General features: G+C 36.9%; 1 protein-coding gene across 2 annotated transcripts in view; it reads left to right on the top strand.

Annotated features, from left to right (window-relative positions):
* Positions 1–18385, top strand: part of LPIN1 (lipin 1) — a 56949-nt gene extending 38564 nt beyond the window's left edge. For both annotated transcript variants that reach the window (XM_017745035.1, XM_017745036.1), the window contains 8 exons: positions 317–390; positions 2330–2474; positions 5136–5284; positions 6916–7002; positions 9785–9937; positions 11763–11877; positions 13856–13959; positions 14817–18385. In XM_017745035.1, the coding sequence (XP_017600524.1) occupies positions 317–390; positions 2330–2474; positions 5136–5284; positions 6916–7002; positions 9785–9937; positions 11763–11877; positions 13856–13959; positions 14817–14976 (987 nt within the window). In that variant the 3' untranslated portion in view covers positions 14977–18385. The remainder of the gene's footprint in view (positions 1–316; positions 391–2329; positions 2475–5135; positions 5285–6915; positions 7003–9784; positions 9938–11762; positions 11878–13855; positions 13960–14816) is intronic.
* Positions 18386–18417: the final 32 nt, after the last annotated feature.

Here is an 18417-nt window from a genome sequence, read left to right on the forward strand (position 1 = left end):
GTATGAACTGAGTAGCTATGGAGTTGATCCCAAAACTTCAACAGTATTAGATGTTAAACCTGGTATTTCTCTACTTCCTCCCTGCAAAACTAAATCTTAATTATTCTTCTGAGTTTAATAGTTGCAATTTTTAGGTCTTTGTACTGCCTTTATTCTTTAAGGGCTTTACTTTGCCTACAAGCAAAGGAAACAAACATGCTGTTGATTTTTACCAAGTCTGTACAAGGCAGAATTTGATTTTCAAATATTTTTTCTAAAATCACTTGCTTTCTGCTCAACAGGAGATGCACAGCTACTCATACTTGTATTTTTACAGGAAACAAAGCCAGAGCAAGGTATGAGTGAGAGTGGACTTACAGAAGACTCTTCACAGATGAGCAGGGCAAACAGGTACCCCCAAAATCATCTGTACCTGAAATAAACAAGAGTTACAATTTAAAAATGAAAGCAAGTTACCTTATCTATTTGAACAGAGAAATACTGTGTCAGTGAAATACTTTTAATTTGTTACTCGTTGCACCACGTAAGTGCGGATAGAAGGGCCGTACCCATGTCGGGGCTGCAGGCCTTGTGAGTGCACTCTGGCATTTCTGTGGTTTGGCTGGCAGCTCTGGGACATGCATTCCAGCCCCTTGGGAACAACTGTAATTGGAGCAGTTCTCGAAAGCTTTATGTATTTCTCTGGAGTTTTTAAGGGAACGTCATAGATGAACGCAAGGTGCTGTCAGATCCCAGTTGCTAAAATTTTTGATTTACTTAGATTTATGGCCTGACAAATTAATTATATTTTGGAAAGTTAAGGGACTTTCCAGAGTGTTGTTTACAGGCAATAGTAATGATTTTCTGTTACTTCTTTCAAGGATAGCAGAAGCCTCTTCCTTCCTGTGCTCCTAATGAATCATACTGTACAGCCAGAATCTCACCTGGGAGAGTTCCATAAGATGAGCTTTAGCTTGTTTGGAGGGATGAGTTAGCCAGGGACAGCTCTCCTACCTTACGTCTTTTCTGTGCATGCAGATCTGAATGGAAAGACATCTTGTTTGTGCTGGCTGCATTTACAGCTGAAAAAGGCCAGATTCAAATATGCTTTATGCTCATTGAGGTTTAGGGGTCACCATTCTGAAACAAAAAGCTGTCGTTCTTTCTGGTGGTTAGCAATTGCAGCCCAGGCAAATGTGCTGGAAGGAGGATTCCTCATTCAGTAGGAGATTAGTTGTTGTCTCCATTGCCTCTCTGAGATTGAGAACTACAGAGTAAATTGGAAAGGCTGATTTTCTTTTAAAGGATGACAAGTGACATGTAGGTCTGTTTCTTACACGGTTGTTTAAAGATAAGATTTAAAGTGGGATTAAGGCTTCAAGCAGACTAGATTCTGAAATAGGTGTTCTTTGTTTAAATTTTAACTGTCCTTAGAAATCTCTCATTAAAAATTTATTGTTTGCAAGTAAAATGTGACAAGTGGGATGCTGAGTAAAGCTTTTGAGATCAGATGTCACAAAGGATAAGATAGGCTTTTAAATGTTACTAGTCATGACAATGCAGTACCTTGATACTGGGTCAAGACTTCCTAACAGCAAACAACATCCAGGTGTGAGTGAAATAAAAGCCCAAATACTGATTTTTTTAAAGATGAGATTTGTAGGATCTGAAAGAGTATTTTAACTTACACCTACAGTGATAGATTTTTTTACTGTAGGAAAACTTTCTTTCTGAGGAAGAATACCCTTAATAAGTTTCTAAAAAAATGGTTGTAGCAGAACAAAAGTAATTATACCGATGTGTATTTAAACAGAATATTGTGAGGGAGCTCAGGTTTTATGACTTTTCATAATTGTATTCTGAACAGGGTAATTCTGCAAATCCTGGAAAAGAATAATCCAGTTATCTGAAGTTGCTCATTGAAAAAAAAGGAGTTATTTTGTATAATAAAATTTCTATAACCTTCATTTTTTTAAAATTAATTTTTAATTTCTGTAGTTATAGTATCTAATACTATAATGTATTAGGTTATTTTTTTTCCATATGAAATTTTTGACTTAATGTAGTACATTAATTTATATTCATTAATTTTAAGTGATGGAAAACTATTGTTATAGCCATTCACTTGCCTGTAACAATCCAAATTTGAATAATGGGGAAAATATGAATGGAAGTTTGGTACTTCATTGATATATTAAAACTCATGTTGTGAATGACCTCCTGTGAGGCCGTACTTGGTAGCAGAGAATCAATGACTTATTTGGTGACTCACTGTTAATGCATTTTTAATGGATACTGAGATGCATTTACTGATATGATAACATCATTTTCTGTGTGTGCAATGTTCCAGAATAAAAGATGAATCTTCTTCAAGCGATGAAGACCCTAGAGCTGCCAAACAAAACCTTGGGTCATTACAAACCAACTCCAGTCATCTCTCATTATTGTCTGGAATCAGTTACAAAAAATCGCTTCGGCTCACTTCTGACCAGCTTGTGAGTTAATTTTACATTCTTGTCCTGAAATGTCATGTCTCCTACAACATGAACCTTTACTGTTATTCAGGCTTCAAAGCTTAATTAGCTCTTATGTCTTGCATTTAATTCTATCTAATTATATTTTTAAAAAAAGCCTTTTCTCTTCTCCTTTCTGTATTAAGCATGAATTATGTTCCTTGCAGCAAGTGCTGGGGTTTGGAGATGGGATCTTTAGAAAAATACCAAATTAAATTCCAAATTGTGTATTTGTCACCTGAGTAAGTGTATTGGAACCACATCCTTTCTTGTAGTAAGTGAAACGTGTATATGTTAACAGGTCTCTTTTCTTTCTCCCTCGTCTCTTTTCCTTTTCTCTCATGTGTAGGCAGGTTTGTAGGCATTTTGCATAAATAAAGTTTTCTGTTAGTAACTTCTGAAAGAGCTACTTGTGAATTTACTGAGGCCAAGCTATTTATTTCTTTGGAGCTTATTAATTTCTTTGAAGCCAATTCTCTTCCTCTGTGACAAAGGTGTTTTGACTGATGACAAAACTGTTACAGTTTTGTGTTCTGTAAGTTTCAATTTGATCTGGAAAAATGGGCTACTTTAGGGAAATACTTCTTGTCATCTTAGGTACAGATAATTAATTTTCTGAAGGAAACCCAAACAAGGTGTACAGCATTTAACAGCCTATCACTCACTGCCTAGATAATTTGTAAGAAATGCTGAGTTTTTTCCAAGAGACAGATGGGATGTGTCGGTAATTTTCTATAGGAAAGAGAAAGCAGGGGTTACGCAAATAAAATGTGACTTTTCAGTCTCAGAAACCTTGCAAAAATTAGCTGAAGCTAAAACTGCTCTTAAATTGGTTTCTTAATGAAACAGTGGGTGAGACTTATCAGTTACCCATCAGTTGTTGTGTTCTCACCGCCTTTTCACTTTTTAACTAATTGAAAAGTTGCAGTGAAAGATAACAAAGAAAAAGATATACTAAGAGTGTTAAATTTGTACAGGTCTTGGGAAAGTGAACAGTTAGGTCATCAAATAGAATCAAATCAGTAGCCTCTTGTTCCACATATCACTAAGCAGCACAGGAGACAGTGGAGGGCATCAAAGTGGGAGAGTTAAGGATATTTAGTGTCGGCTGAAGGATAATGGTTCATCTGGTGTGTGGGGTTGGTTATTGTATGAAAGAGATGTAATACTGTAGATCACAAATCCCCATAGAAAAGCTCTTAATTAGAGTTTATGGAACTTCTTGTTACTCACATTTCTCTCTGCATATATATCTGTCTTTCAGAATGGGAAACCCTCATAGATGGTCTCTATTCCATCATTTGTTACTGTTTATGTGAATATTTGGGGATGGTTTTTTTTTTTAATATACCTGATAGTGAAACAGAACTTTTTTATTTATTTTGTTCTGTTCTGTAAATCAATGCCTTATATACACCACACAGGGTAAGCTGCTGCTGTTGTTGTTTATAATAGCTCTGCTGAAAGCAATAAAATTCAGTGTGACCAAATTGGGATGACTGGTTGGGTGCCACGTGCCCAACCAAGCCACTCTATCACTCCCCTTCTCAGTGCGATGCAGGAGAGAACATAAGGTGGATAAGCAAAGAGAAAAACAAGTTTATTCTCTACTTCCCACCAGTGAGGGATGTTTAGCCACTTCCCAGAAAGGAGGGCTTCAGCTCTGGAAGGCAAACATTGTAAAATAACAGTGACACCCGTTCCTCCTCCTTTCCTTAATTTTTATATCTGAGCTGATGTTGTATGGTATGGAATACCCCTCTGGTTAGTTTGGGTCATCTCTCCAGGTTATGTCCCCTCCCAGGATCCTGCCCAGTCCCAGCCCCTTGATGTGGATGGAATGTTAGAGAGACTGTGCTGATGCTGTGTTACCGACACCTTTCCAGCTGCCAGTGCAAAGCACAGCACTGTGAGGGCTGCTGTGGGGAAACGAACTCCAGCTCAGTCAGACCCAAAACAATTTCCACCCCTTATTCCATATCATTTGTATCATACTCAGTTCCCACATAACTGATGTATCTTCTAACTGTTCCATTGTATTTATTTCTCATTACTGAAATCCCTTCTTACCCACACATACAACTTAACTATGTTCTTAAACCATCTCTATACCAAACATACGTTTTCTTTAACTACTATCCCATCCTTTCACAGGTACATATTACTTTCCTGTTTCATGGGCTTCCTCCATCCCTCCAGATCCATGAGGTGGGCTCCATTCCATCAGGATGGGTGTTTAGGACAGGAAAGCAGCACACTTGATTGTTGGGCACTGACCCTGGCCCACCTTGGGTCATTGTCACATTCCCCTTGCTCCTCACCAAGTTGATTCTTCATCAGTTCATGTCATTCATGCTACTTTGCTTCCTGCAACATACAACTTATACCACAGATTATTTTTCCCCCAAGGTTAAATGTCCCTGAGGCACACACTGGGTCTCCCTATCCTTCTGCATTACCTTCCAAGGAAACCCTGGTCTTTGGGCAAAAACAGTCCCACAAATGGGTTTGCTTTTATGGGAGGGGAAATCCACACCAGCTTCCCCAGCCAAATACACCAAGGCAATGATCATGTGTGGCTTTTACACTGTGTCCATTTCACATGTTCAGTTTGTTGTTCATCTTGCTGATAATGTCTTGCAGAAAAGCTTAAAGCTCAAGAATGGCCCCAATGATGTGACCTTTAGTGTCACAACCCAGTATCAAGGCACTTGCCGCTGTGAAGGCACTATTTACCTATGGAATTGGGACGATAAAGTTGTTATTTCTGACATCGATGGAACAATCACACGGTGAGTTCATGAACAGGGAGAGACTTCATATGCAAGGACAAATTGCCTTTCAGTCTAAAGGAAAGCATAATTAACAGGGAATGGTAATCACAGAATCTTCATATTCCAGTGTTTTGGGAGGTTTTGTTTCTTGGTTTTGGTTTATTTTTTTAAAATTTGTCTTTCAAACAATATAATAATCTTTAGCTGAATTCTTAGTTTAATAGACACATGCCATATGTGCCCATTATTTGTCACCTGTTGGTGTTTCACAACAGTATTTACAGCAGTACTGGAGGACCTTCTTCAAAATCCTAACTGTTTTGTTGCATCATACTTATGAAGTATTAATTAAAAGAATTTGTTAATGAAGGAGTAATTAAAAAGAAGAAACATGTGAATTTTGTTTTAAATGGCATCCATGGGGCATTCCAGTGATAGGCGTTATTATCTAGTAGACTAGACTCCAAAATCAATGTCAGAATTAGAATCTGATGAAAAGTTTCGGATTAGTACTTTGGGTAAAACTCAAAATTTTGCAGTGACCAAAATGATTCACTGACTTGCTGGTTTCTATTTATTTAGTGTATTTAACACTGGTGAAAACAATTGTGTGTGGAACAGGGAAAGCACAAAATAAAAATACAGGCATTATCTTTTGAAGTGAGGTGTTTAGATTTGTTTTGAAATCAATTTCTTTCAAAATCAAACTTAGTTATATCTAATTAGGAGAAAGAACAAGGAAAAGTAATTTTCAAGAGCAATCTGGGAGAAATTAAAATACTTGATTTAAACTGAAATTCTCTTCTTTCTTGTGATTTACCCATTGTATGTCAAACTTCTCATTTGGTGCCAATGTAAATTAACATCTCTCCCCACTTTGTTTTCTTAAGCTTCAAGTAAATTGAGTGGAATCTGTTCTCTCTGCTATTGATTTGCCCTGAGTTCCTGAATCACTTTACCTTACAATGCCAATGCAAATCCATCCTAAGTCACTGCCCAGTATTTTTTTCTCTAAGATGGAAATTATTCAGGGTGTGGACTTCTTGCTGTGTGTCTGTACAATGCTTTGTCAAGCAAGATGCTAATTTGCACTAATTGTTACTATGGCGTAAATAAACTTCTCTCATATGAAGTGGGAAACACATTGAAGCCAGAATAAATATTTCAAAATAGTTTATACCTCACCAACTCCTGGCTTAATGTGGAGAAGTTAGTTTGAAGTAAGCTAGAATGTGATTTACCTTATAGTTTCAATTCCCCATAAATTTCCCTTATGGGTAGGTTTGGTTTATTTAGAAAACATTTACTATAATCCTCAAAAAGCTTGCTTAGCACTGGTGGCCTCCTAGAGGTCTGATTGATGGCCTATGTGCTGTAACTTCCATATTATCTTGTGGGGCACAAGCTTATCCACCTTGGGGCACAGGAGTAATTAAAACAACATGGCCAAGGATGAGCATGTCAGTCTATCACAAAAAAGAGGGGAATAAAATAATTCTCTTCTGATGACAATCCGTCCCTTACAGAAAACCTTATTTTCATTTGCAGCTAGCCAAGTAAGTTAGTGGGATTTGTATTAGACTTGACTGTTAGTATAAGTTTTGGGGTTTTTTTTTCAGTTCAGTTACACTGTTTTTTCCTTTTATCAGGTCAGATACCTTAGGTCATATTTTGCCAACTCTTGGCAAAGACTGGACACACCAAGGGATTGCGAAGTTGTACCATAAAGTGAGCCAGTGAGTATTCAGTAAATCTGTTCATGCATCTGTGGCTTGTTTGTGTTTATTCATTTGCACATAGAAATTAAAATTTCTCTAGGCTTCTCTTTATGTATATGGGTGACAATTTCATCAATATCTTGTCGCTTGAGTGATGCTGGCACAGTGTAAACATCTGCTGCATGATATCCAGAGCAAAACCTGCTTTGTGATATCAAAAGCAAAAGCTTCTTATCTGTGAGTGATGATTGCTCTTCCAGCCACCCCGAACACACACAGATGGTTAGTTCCGAAGTAGTAATTTGAATGAGTTATGTAGTTGCAGCAAGCGTAACTTTCTTGGAAACTGGGAATTGCAGCAGTATTAATCATAAGATGCTAATACACCTTCCTTTCACTCTTTGTTGAGGAGATGGTGAAATGCACAAAGACTCTGTGGCCCAGGGTGGTCACTGTAGCTGGAATTCTCCTTGCTAAATTTCACTTACCTGGAGTTGTAGCATATGGGGTGAATCTGTTTGGGGGAGTTCCCTTTCTTTCCAGTGAGTTAGAAAGCGAGTTCAGTGAAACAGCTTTGATTTGAGCTGTCTAAACATCAGGCTTCTAGTCAAGAAAGATAAATCTCATCCTTAAAGAGCAGCACAATGTCTTATCTTGACTAGAAATCTATCCATTTTGGATACTCGCTGCTAATATTTTATTTGTTGTATAAATGACGATGAGCTTCAAAGACATTGATGATGGTCTTCTGCTGATTGTGTAATTTATTTTATTTCTGTATGTAAGTGTTGCTAACCCGTTGTTAAATTGCAAGGTCAGGAAGGATCAGTCTTAAAGTAGTTTTGTGTCATTGGTTAACTTTGAGAGTAGGCAATAAATAAAAGTTGCTTAAAGTGCAATTTAAAGTTACTGAAATCAGTAAGGACCATGCTGTGAAGGGCCTAAGGAAAAGGCTTTAACCTGACAACATCAGTGCTTTAGCTGCTGTATTAGAGCCCAGTAACTCACCTGCACTGATGCCTGCTGGTCTACAGTGATAAATACCTTCCATGCCACTGGAGCAGGTAAAGGACGTGGATTCATCTTGTTTACTTGTGGCTTTTACATCCTGTGTAATCCTTGGAGAAAGATGGGCATCTTCAAAAAGTAGCTCAATGTACCTGGGATTTAACCATGTTTAGAAAAAAATATCCTTTTCCCATTAGCTCTTGAAGAAATATCAGGCAACAGTATATCAGCTCTGCTTTAGGTCAATTAATGTCATTAACATTATATCCAGGTATGACCTAGAGCAATTTATTCCAACAAAATGGGGATGTTTCTTCTGATGAATATGAACAGGAGAGAGACTGTACCAGCTCATGTGTGGTGATGTGTGGGAATGCCTCCAGGTGAGCAAGGCTTGTGCAAAAGTACAGGTGTACTGTTGGTTCCCTGGATACATTTTGCAATATGGTCAAGCCATTGTGTACACTGGAAGATCAAAGACAGAGCATGGTGATTTTTGTAATTACCCATTGAGAGAAAAAAAGGAAATGAGGAAAAATGAATTGATGTCTGAATGGGATCAGATGAAGTATCTGATTTTAATTTTTACAAGGAGGATTACTGATTGCTGTTTCCTTTTATTGCATTAATGTCAGCTTTTCTTATATATTCAGAGTACCATAAATGTTTGAAGAGCCTCTGGTACACATCACAACTCTCCTCATAGCTAATCTGATTTGTTTTGTGTACTAGGGTTATGCTAAGGTTCGTTTATTGCTTTTTGTTTTACATGGATGATGAATTATAAATTATGGATGATGGAATCTAAATTATGCCAGAGACACTTGTCTGCATGTTAGACATACGTGTTCACAGAAAAGACAGGACAGCCTGGGAATTCACATGCTGAGTTCTGTGTATAACCTCTGCATTACATTTGGTGAAAATGTTAATTAATTTTTTTAATTGCAGTTGTTATTTTTGTGCCTGCCAGCCTTATCAGTTGTTAGGGCTTTGATGATAATAAACATAGGGGGAAAAATAGATTTGAGTCATGTTGGTTTTCAAATTACTGAGTTAATTGTGTCATGGCAGATATTACAGCTGAACACCATATAAATGCTTAATAGTTAGATCTAATGACCATGCATGCACTGAATACAGTATTTCTTTATTTTATGAACAGTAATTTTTTAATAGGAATTGGAAAGTAAGCTGCTATTAAGTTGAACTAATATCATCAGATAGGATTCTGTTCTATCATGAACAGAACCAAAGGCAACCTGTGATTTATGCCAAAACTTTTATTTCAGTGTCAAGTTAAAGATTACTTTTCATGCTGTCTTTTGAAGCTCAAATTTGTTCCAGCTTGAGGAAATGTGTTACTGCTGCATGTCTTTTCTTGCAGAGGCCCGAGAGGCAGGAATGCAACACTGTTAATACAGCAAAGGCCAATATACTATTGCTTGCCAAGTGTTTTCCTCTTCACAGATATTGTTTTATTTAATTCTAAGGACAGTGGTTCCACCACACAGGGGTGGAAAGGAAACCATAACTATTCATAAGTCCTGAGAGGAGCAGAGATAAATGAGCCCTCTTTAGGTGTAATCACTAAATGCAGCAGGGCTAGATGCATTTAATTATCCAGTTTTCTGGCATAAAGGTTTTTACTCCTTTTAAATTAAGTCTAGGTTAAACATAAGTCTATTTAAGAGTCATGATTTGATTCATGTAAAGTAAACCCACAAAATTATTAATATCTAAACACCTGCTTTATTTTTACAGTAGTTTCTTCTTTTATATCTGCTCACAGAAATGGATATAAATTTTTATACTGCTCAGCACGTGCTATTGGAATGGCAGGCATGACCAGAGGATACTTGCACTGGGTCAATGAAAGAGGAACTGTGCTGCCTCAGGGGCCAGTTTTGTTGAGTCCAAGCAGCCTATTCTCAGCTCTTCACAGGTAATGCAATTTCGCTTTTACACAGAAGGAAACTCTGAGGTTGGTGGAGGCTGAATTATCAGCTTTTTCAAATGAGAGTGCTTGAAATAATTTTTTTTTTTTAACATATTGGTGCAAAATTTAATTAAGAAGAAATTTTGTTAGAGAAAAACCAAAATTCATTAGATACTCACTATCTATTTTTGCTTAGTTTATATATTAGATATATATTGAGGCACAGCTGTGTTCACTGTTTACCAATATGTACTGCTTGGTGACTTCATGTGTTTAACATACTGTGTTAATATTTAGCTATGAGAGAAATGTGGACATTTTCATAGCAATCACTCTTGTCTTCACCTGTAAGGTGTTCCAATTGGCTTAAATATATTTTTGTGGAAGGTTATTTCTTGGTGGGTTTTGAAGAAATTAATGTGAAAACGAAATTAACTTTTTATACGCCTGACTGCACTGTGGGATTCTGTGAGGACAATGTTACCTTTTCTAGGTGTTGAACTGCAGTGAGTGAATAATAATAGCACAGAATATGAATATTGTACCTTCTGCCTAATTCAGCGAAGCATGTCAAGTGATTGCTGAAAATATTTTAAGCTGTTAAAAGCTGCTGTGACAGGATATATTTCATTAGAATAGGTAGGTTGTTCAGATGCTCTCCTGATTGAGTGACATGCTACAGCTGTCTTACCAGTCATGTTCTAAAGATAAGAAACCGTGGAGGTATTACAGTGCACTTCTCAGACTGATTAAGTAATAAATGCAGTAAAAGGGTAGTTACTGTTGTCTTATGCTCCTCATAGCTAGAAATACATTTTAAATGATACTCTTTTTGGTATCTTGTTCAGACTAAGGAATGCCCATCTTTCAGTGTACACTGTTGTAACTGCTGAGGTGTGTGGGCAATAAATGACTTCATTGTTATCCATAGATTTAATCCTTGTAGTTTTGAGATCAGGTGCATATGAGACTGAGGAAAGGTGGTTTTATTCGTCTTTTGCATATTCTCAGACATTGATTTATACAGCGATCTGCTGTTCCAAAGGGCTGCTTTACTCCTATGAAGCTTCTGTACTATTCACATCTTCCTTGACATATGTGTTGGTGCTAGGATCTTGGATTCTGAGCTTCTTAAGTGCTTTTGTGTCATGCTGGCATCTTCCTATGTTATGGGAACTCCAGACTCTGCCACCTGTTCAGTCTTCTTGCCAAGAGAAGCTGTTGTGAAAGGGCTTTTGCCCAGAGATGAGAGAACTCCTCTGTTCATTAATGAATTCTGTATTCTGTGAGGAGCAGCTGAAGAGAAATAGAAGATTCCTTTATTCCTTAACTTTTGCTAATTAGCAGTGGTGGAGAACCTGATTGGAATTCTGTCTTAACAGGCTGAGGTGCTTCTAGCACATATGGTGATTGCAATCCTTTTAAAAATAAAATCTAAAAAGAAGCACCATAAACAGTGAAGGCTAATATAATCTATGAATCATTCTGCAGTTCTCAGGAGGCAGTTTACTTGATGACAGTTTATGCCTCATAAGGATTGATTTAGCAGCTACTCTCTGTAAACCACCATCCATGCTCAGTAGCCATCTTTGTAACATAGGTTTCAATAGAAGTTCCCTTGTTTCAGAGGCTTTATTTACTGTGCCCATTATGTAAGCTTGGGAATAGTGTTTTGTCTTCATGGGCACTCTGACTTCTAAAAGATTTATTGGAGAAGGGTGGATGCTATGCAGTAGTATCTAGCTAAGTAAAAACGTTGAATAAAGAAAACAAAATGGTTTGTGGTGTATTTCATGTGTACTTACTCATCTTCTCTTTTCTGTCATTTCAGGGAGGTTATAGAAAAGAAGCCAGAGAAATTTAAAGTTCAGTGTTTGACAGACATCAAAAATTTGTTTTATCCCAACACAGAACCCTTTTATGCTGCTTTTGGAAACAGACCTGCTGTAAGTAAGAGCTGAATTTATTTCTATTGCAGAGAACAGAAAGGCTGCTGTTATTTCATGGTTCTGTTATATTAGAACCTAGAAGCTTTAAATGACAATTAGGAACATTTTATTAGGCCCTGTGCAAAAGAAAATACTAAGGTTCTTCCTCAAAAATACCATGATGTAGGATTCAGAGATGAAAGAGCATCAAAGTAACTATGTTATATCTGCATAAACTAGCAGTTAAGCTTGTGTAGAAACACTGATCTTATTTTAATCCACAAAGCTACAGCGTCAGTGAGATACCTGTGGGCAGACAGAAGGTATTTCAGATTAATATTGGTGGGACTCTCAAAAGACCTTGGATGTCCTATTGGAGTCAAAAGATTCTACTTTTTATGGAAAATGATATATTTGACATGGAGAAGGGAAGACAGATCTCAGTCACCTGTTGGAAGGGTGGATATTTGGGCTATAGACAGCTCCTGCCCTGGGCCAAAGAATGCTGTTATGCATCTAGAAAAGGAAACAGTCTCACAGGCTTGGGCTGAGGTGGGGACCCTGGCATGAGATTATCCTTTCTTTAAAAGGGACTATTATGTCAGAGATGACAGGAGGTCCTCACTGTCCCATTGCTATATTGAATTGTTATATCATAGGCAGCTTAATTTCCATTATCAAGGCTCCTTTAAACATATGATTCTGAAATAACGTTTTAAAAACCTCTGTGATGTTGTATTATGGATAATAACTACCTCTAGTTCCAGTTTTTTGAACCTCAGGGAAACATGCATTAAAATAATGATTTTCTTTCAATAAAATTTCAAGTAAAACTGTAAGTTACTATTTCAAAAGTAATTACTGGTAGCTCACTCCCATGCTTGGTGCCAGAGTCCAGGCTTCAGGTGTGCTGCGATGTGCTTATGGCTTTGTGAAGCTCAGGATCACAGCTTTCTCAATTTTCTGCTCTGGATTTTCTGTTTTGGTTTGATTTTTCCAAGAGTAAACTCAGGGAAATTTCTGTACACATGGATGTTATAGGTGTAGACAGTGTGTGAACTGCCATGATGATGAATTTTTGAAGTGATGATGAATTTTTGTTCAGGTACTTAATTTTTTGGAACAGTCTTTACAATGTAGATATAAAAATAAACTTTTGTCTTCATTAACATTCCAGTTTTTCACCACCTTGGCTTTTAAAACCATGATTTATATTAGCAAAATGGAAATTGTTTTTGCTCTAATCTTCTGGGAGATATTTTCAACTTTGGTTTTGTCAGGCTTTTCTTCAGAACAGATCAAAACTTATTAATTGTTTTCCTTAACAATCTGAATTTCTTAGAAGACATTCTTAATTCTTACACCAAAATGTACTTCCCATAGTTGTATCTGCATTACCTGCTGTGGCTCTCTGATGCTGTTTTGGCATGTATTTCTTGCTTTCCCTTCTTTTCCCCTTTCTCTGACATGAAGTATGGCATATGGGTATGGCACAAATCTGAACTTGGGAGCTAAGTGATGGCTTTGTTATAGACAAATATGTTATGAATTTTATGACCTTAAAAATAATTTCTGTTTTATGTGTCAGTTACATTTTAACCTCTGTATGCTGTTGTAACATACTTGGTACAATGCACACAGGACTTCAAATATGCTCTGAAAGGAAAATGAAGGTGCTAATGCTTTTACACCAAATATCACTAGTTTTTTACTGAATGTTGTTGTTGTGTCAAGGGAAGTTACTGAAAAAATTAACATGATTTTGGTAACAATTTAAACTCAAGTGGCAAACTTCTTATCTATCAGCAAATGATCTGTTTCATGAACGTTTCATTAGATTGACCTCATTTGTAGCATAATGGAGAATTTCAGGCACACAATAACTAGGTAAATTAAGTACCAGTTCTCTGTACATATGTTCTTTTGTGTAATATATTCCAGCAAGATTACACATGATTTTGCAAAAATCATGATTTTTCTTTTATTTTCTTTTTAGGATGTTTATTCTTATAAACAAGTGGGGGTTTCTTTAAACAGGATATTTACGGTTAACCCCAAAGGAGAACTTATACAAGAACATGCAAAGACAAACATCTCATCGTAAGTAATCTCTTATCCCTAAGAGTTTATGGACTAAATTAATTTGCTGTGCTAACTTACGACTCAAGTTGCCCAAAGATCCGTTCAGCTTTAGTAATTAAAGATTCCTTAGAATACTTCAAACAAAACAAAAAAGATTGAGAATAAAATACAGACTTTCCACTTCCCTTCAGTTAAACTGACAAAACCAATTTTTTTGTGTTTAGTATAATATATTCCATCTATTTTAATCATGTAGAAGATTTAGAAGTAGATGATTTAGTCTGCATAAAAGTGAGACTCACTAGTTTACTGACTCCAGCTGCCTTTTCCTGGCCTTTTCAAAATTTCCTTTTCCTGGATCTCCTATCTAGAAGAGCCAGAAAACAAAACCTGAAGAGAGGGTCGAGTGCTTCCAGCAAGGTGCTTAGGCACTGGTAACCCCTAACACTGGAATGGCCTTTAGTAATGTTAAGTGTTAGTGTCCTTAATTGAAGGGGAGCCATATGTGTATAAAATATGAATAATCAGTTGAGCAGGGAGCTGCTTGAGCCAAGCTGGACAGAAATGGAGAAGCAGAATGTGGTGCTTGAATATTTTAGCAGATGATCTGGGTGTAAAATGGCATCTGTGTCTCACTAGGTAAGTATCACTTGTTAGAACAAATGTATTAGAATTAATTTTTTACCCGAACTGTGAATCCTTTCTGGAAGCTGGGCACCAAAATTAAATTTAGTTCAATTCCTTTGAGGAGGTTGACTTGTCCACCTTTTCTGTTTTGTAAATGTAGTCATGCCTTAGTGGTTGGGGACTTAAGAAAGTTCAAAATAAGTTGATCTGAAATGGTTCAGCATACTTTTAATTTTTTTATTTCCCAGCTATGTCAGACTCTGTGAAGTGGTAGATCACATTTTCCCTTTGCTGAAAAGAAGCCATTCTTCAGACTTCCCTTGTTCTGACACCTACAGCCAGTTCACCTACTGGAGAGAACCTCTGCCGCCATTTGAAACTCAGGATGTACATCCAGCCTCATCTTAACCCCATCTCCAAATTGTTGGTCTCACCTCAAAGAATGGGTTGGTTTGTGTTGCAAGGACACCACTTGGCTTTTGCTGTTGACAGTTCAGTTGGAATCTGTGAAGTTGTGAGCATTGTATTCTTTTGTTGTGAGCAGACTTAGGAATGCTTTTTCATACTTAGTCACGTTTCCAGACAAGAGGAGTCTTGCTAGGGATAGGAGTTGCGTTTCTAGGTCCTCAAATTCTGCTATGCACTTTCATTATATGAGGTCAATTAAAAGTGATGTTGGAGTTGCAGTTAAACATGCTGTAAGGTTGTAAAGTGGTTCCATGTCTGTTCTGCATCACTGAAGCCATCTTTCATCCTGTCAGAACCCCTTGCCAGTAAGGGAGCTAAAGGTGCTCACCATTCCTGACATGATCTGGTGACACGGACAGGGATTGTAATCCATATATCAAAATTCTTCTCTCTGAAGGAGTAAATGATTCTTTCCCTCTCCCCTTGCTTGACCAACAACTGTTTGTTTAAGAGTTGATTACTGGTCTAGATCCTCAGCAGATGTAAATCAGTGTAGCTGTCAAAACCAATTGAGCTGTGTTTGATTTATGCCAGCCTGTTTTGACATGGGACATTTCTGAGGAAATAAATTATGTGTAATCTAAATAGAAAGTAAATGAAATAGGATGGCCAGATTCTTCCAGTCTTTCTCAGTTTGAGAATCATGCTTCAAGAGTAGCTTTTTGGATCAAGGTAAATGTGCAAGTGGAAGATCCAGGCCACTTTGGATAGTGCCCACCTTACTGGAGTGGGTGATTTTCAGTAAACACATCTTTCACATGCACTGTGTGCTGAGATTGAAGATTTGTTACTGAGCCAAAAACAGTGAGGATTTTATCAAAATGGAATAGTTTTGTTTGAAATATTATTTTGATTAAAATGTGAATTTTGATGCTGGTGAACGATGCATCTCAGGTTTTTACTATATGGATTTTTTTGCTTTGTTTTGTATCATAAAGAATGGATACTTTTAGTGCAATTTACTCTCCTTTAAGGTAATGAAATCTCCTCTTTTTTTGTTTTTTTGTTTTTTTTCCTTATTTATCCAGACACAAGCTGTAGATACTGCTTTTGACAGCCTTAAGACTAAACTGTGTGCACTAAAAGCAATACTGTGGATCAGTTGATAACATTTTCTAAATGGTCTGCCTTTACACAATGTGGTACTTAAAATATGGACTCCAAGTGCCCACATGCCAAATGATTTCACATGTGTTGTAGTTAGGAAAGAAACTCTCTTTTTCCTTTTGAAATATATAGAAGAGTCTAATTGCTCTTTGAAACACCGAAGATGGCATCCTGGGATTCTATGTACGTTGTATTTCAGTATGGCTACACTGGTGGTTCACAAGCTGTGGTCTCTGCCGCCTTGTGATCTGAGGCTGTGGTACGTGTTTTGCAGCTGCTTTGTAGTGTTTTCACTTAAGAGTTTAATAACAGGAAGGCAGAGTGGTCCAGGAGAAATTTTAAGATGTGATTATGGTTGTTTAGCACCCAGAAATTTGGAAGTGGTTGCTCTGTATCACATTTGTTCTGTAACAACAAATTCTGGTTTTGCATGTCAAGAGTGATAGCAATATAGATAGGATGGTAACTCTCTGGTAGGGGTTTTCTAAGGTTTACTACAGAAGACTTTATGTGGGATGTTAGTGGGCCAGTTTATGTTTTCTCTGTGCCTTCAGCAGTAATGAAAACAAGCGCAGTTCTTTACACAGATGCAGTGAGCAGTGGAGAGCCCTCCCTAAGTCTTCCTTTCACACGAACCTTGCTGCTTCAGGCAAAATGAATGTCCACTTTGGACATACCAGGATTAGACACAAAGAGGAAGAAATGGGTGTTTGACAACCCAGACTGACTGTGTTCTCTTGAAAGTTTAAAGAAAATGCGAATATCTTTTTACTTAAAGGTGTAAGAAATATGGGTGGATTTTTTGAAAGACAATCAGTGGGGATTGCAGATTGCCAAACTGAGATGGTTGCATCTCTAAATATAGCCACACTTTCCTTTAATTATCTATTAATACTTGTCATTAATGATTGAATAAATGGATGAATGTACTAGCTAGCTGCATCCTGCTTAAATTCAGTTTTGGTAAAGGCCTATTTCAATCCATTTATTATGCAAAATAAATAAAATAAAATCAACCCTTCTCTTCAGTGAAAGGCTGTCAGTTTTGTGGTTTTTATCCTTAACTGTAGGTAAAATCTGTTTTCCCAAGATACTACACATAGCCACTCCCATCAGAAAAGATGGTCCCTGAAAGTTCTCCACAATTAAAGCCTGTGATACATTTATGTGTAACTTAATAAATAGGGTAATTTATGTGTAACTTAATAAATCCAGGGTTGTTTGTTGCCTTTAGTATTTAAAACCAAATGATAGCGTGAATGAGGAACTGTTTTAATTCTGTCATATTGTGGCCACAGTGCAGCACTGGTACAGGTAACCCTGAGGTGCTGCAGAATTTGTCCCAGAGTTTTTTAAGACTTGGTTAAACAGGGTTATGGCTGACTTGATCTCGTGTTAGTAACTATCTCCTTCAAGGCTGAAGTTGGACTGCAGGACCTCCAGGGGTCTCTTCTGACCAACATTTCTGTGATTCTGTGACGTTCAGCACTTCACTTCTGACTTGCTGTATCCCCCTTTGTATCCAAAATTGAAATATAACTGAACAGTATCAGGAATGTGTGTTTCTGTAACTTTTATCAAATTTACTAACAAAAAAGACACTTATATGAAAATCAAGAGTTTGACCTGCTAGAAACATCACCATACTTTTCCAGAAAGTGTAAGACATTTTGATGTGGTTGATGTTTAATTTTAGCATAATATTTAAACTGCTTTAATTCATGTAGAAGAAAAAGGGATGGTTTAAAAAATTGCTACTCTTTCTGTGAAAGAAAAAAATTCAACCTTGCTTGTGGTGTAATGCTGTTTTTTGTTACAGAAAGAATATGTTAATATAAGTATGCAGACACATTAAATCACAGTATATTCTATTCATGCAATACACAGAAACTAGAACATGCAGCAGTGAGGAGTGACTTATGTTTATTTTCTTGAAGCTGATGACCACACCATTCTAGCTATGTCAGGGGAGGGAAGGAATGTTGTGCTTGTGGCATTGGTTATGCTGAAGATAAATGTTACTGCTGTAATTTGGGGAAGGAGGAAAAAGAGGTATTGGGTATTTTTTATTTGTAGATACGGTTTGTTATTATTTGAAAGCCTATTTATATACAGTGTTTACTCTGTATATGTATGTGCTACTGCAGTGATGAAAATAATTTTAACACTTCATTTTGATCTGCTGAATGCAACAAGGGTAGAAATATATATTGTAATAAAGGTGAAATGAATTTTTTCCTGACTTTTCTATTTTTCTGTATTCTTTTATAATGG

This window comes from Corvus brachyrhynchos, unplaced genomic scaffold (assembly GCF_000691975.1).
Source record: "Corvus brachyrhynchos isolate BGI_N302 unplaced genomic scaffold, ASM69197v1 scaffold116, whole genome shotgun sequence".
In the NCBI taxonomy this organism is placed as follows: Eukaryota; Metazoa; Chordata; class Aves; order Passeriformes; family Corvidae; genus Corvus; species Corvus brachyrhynchos.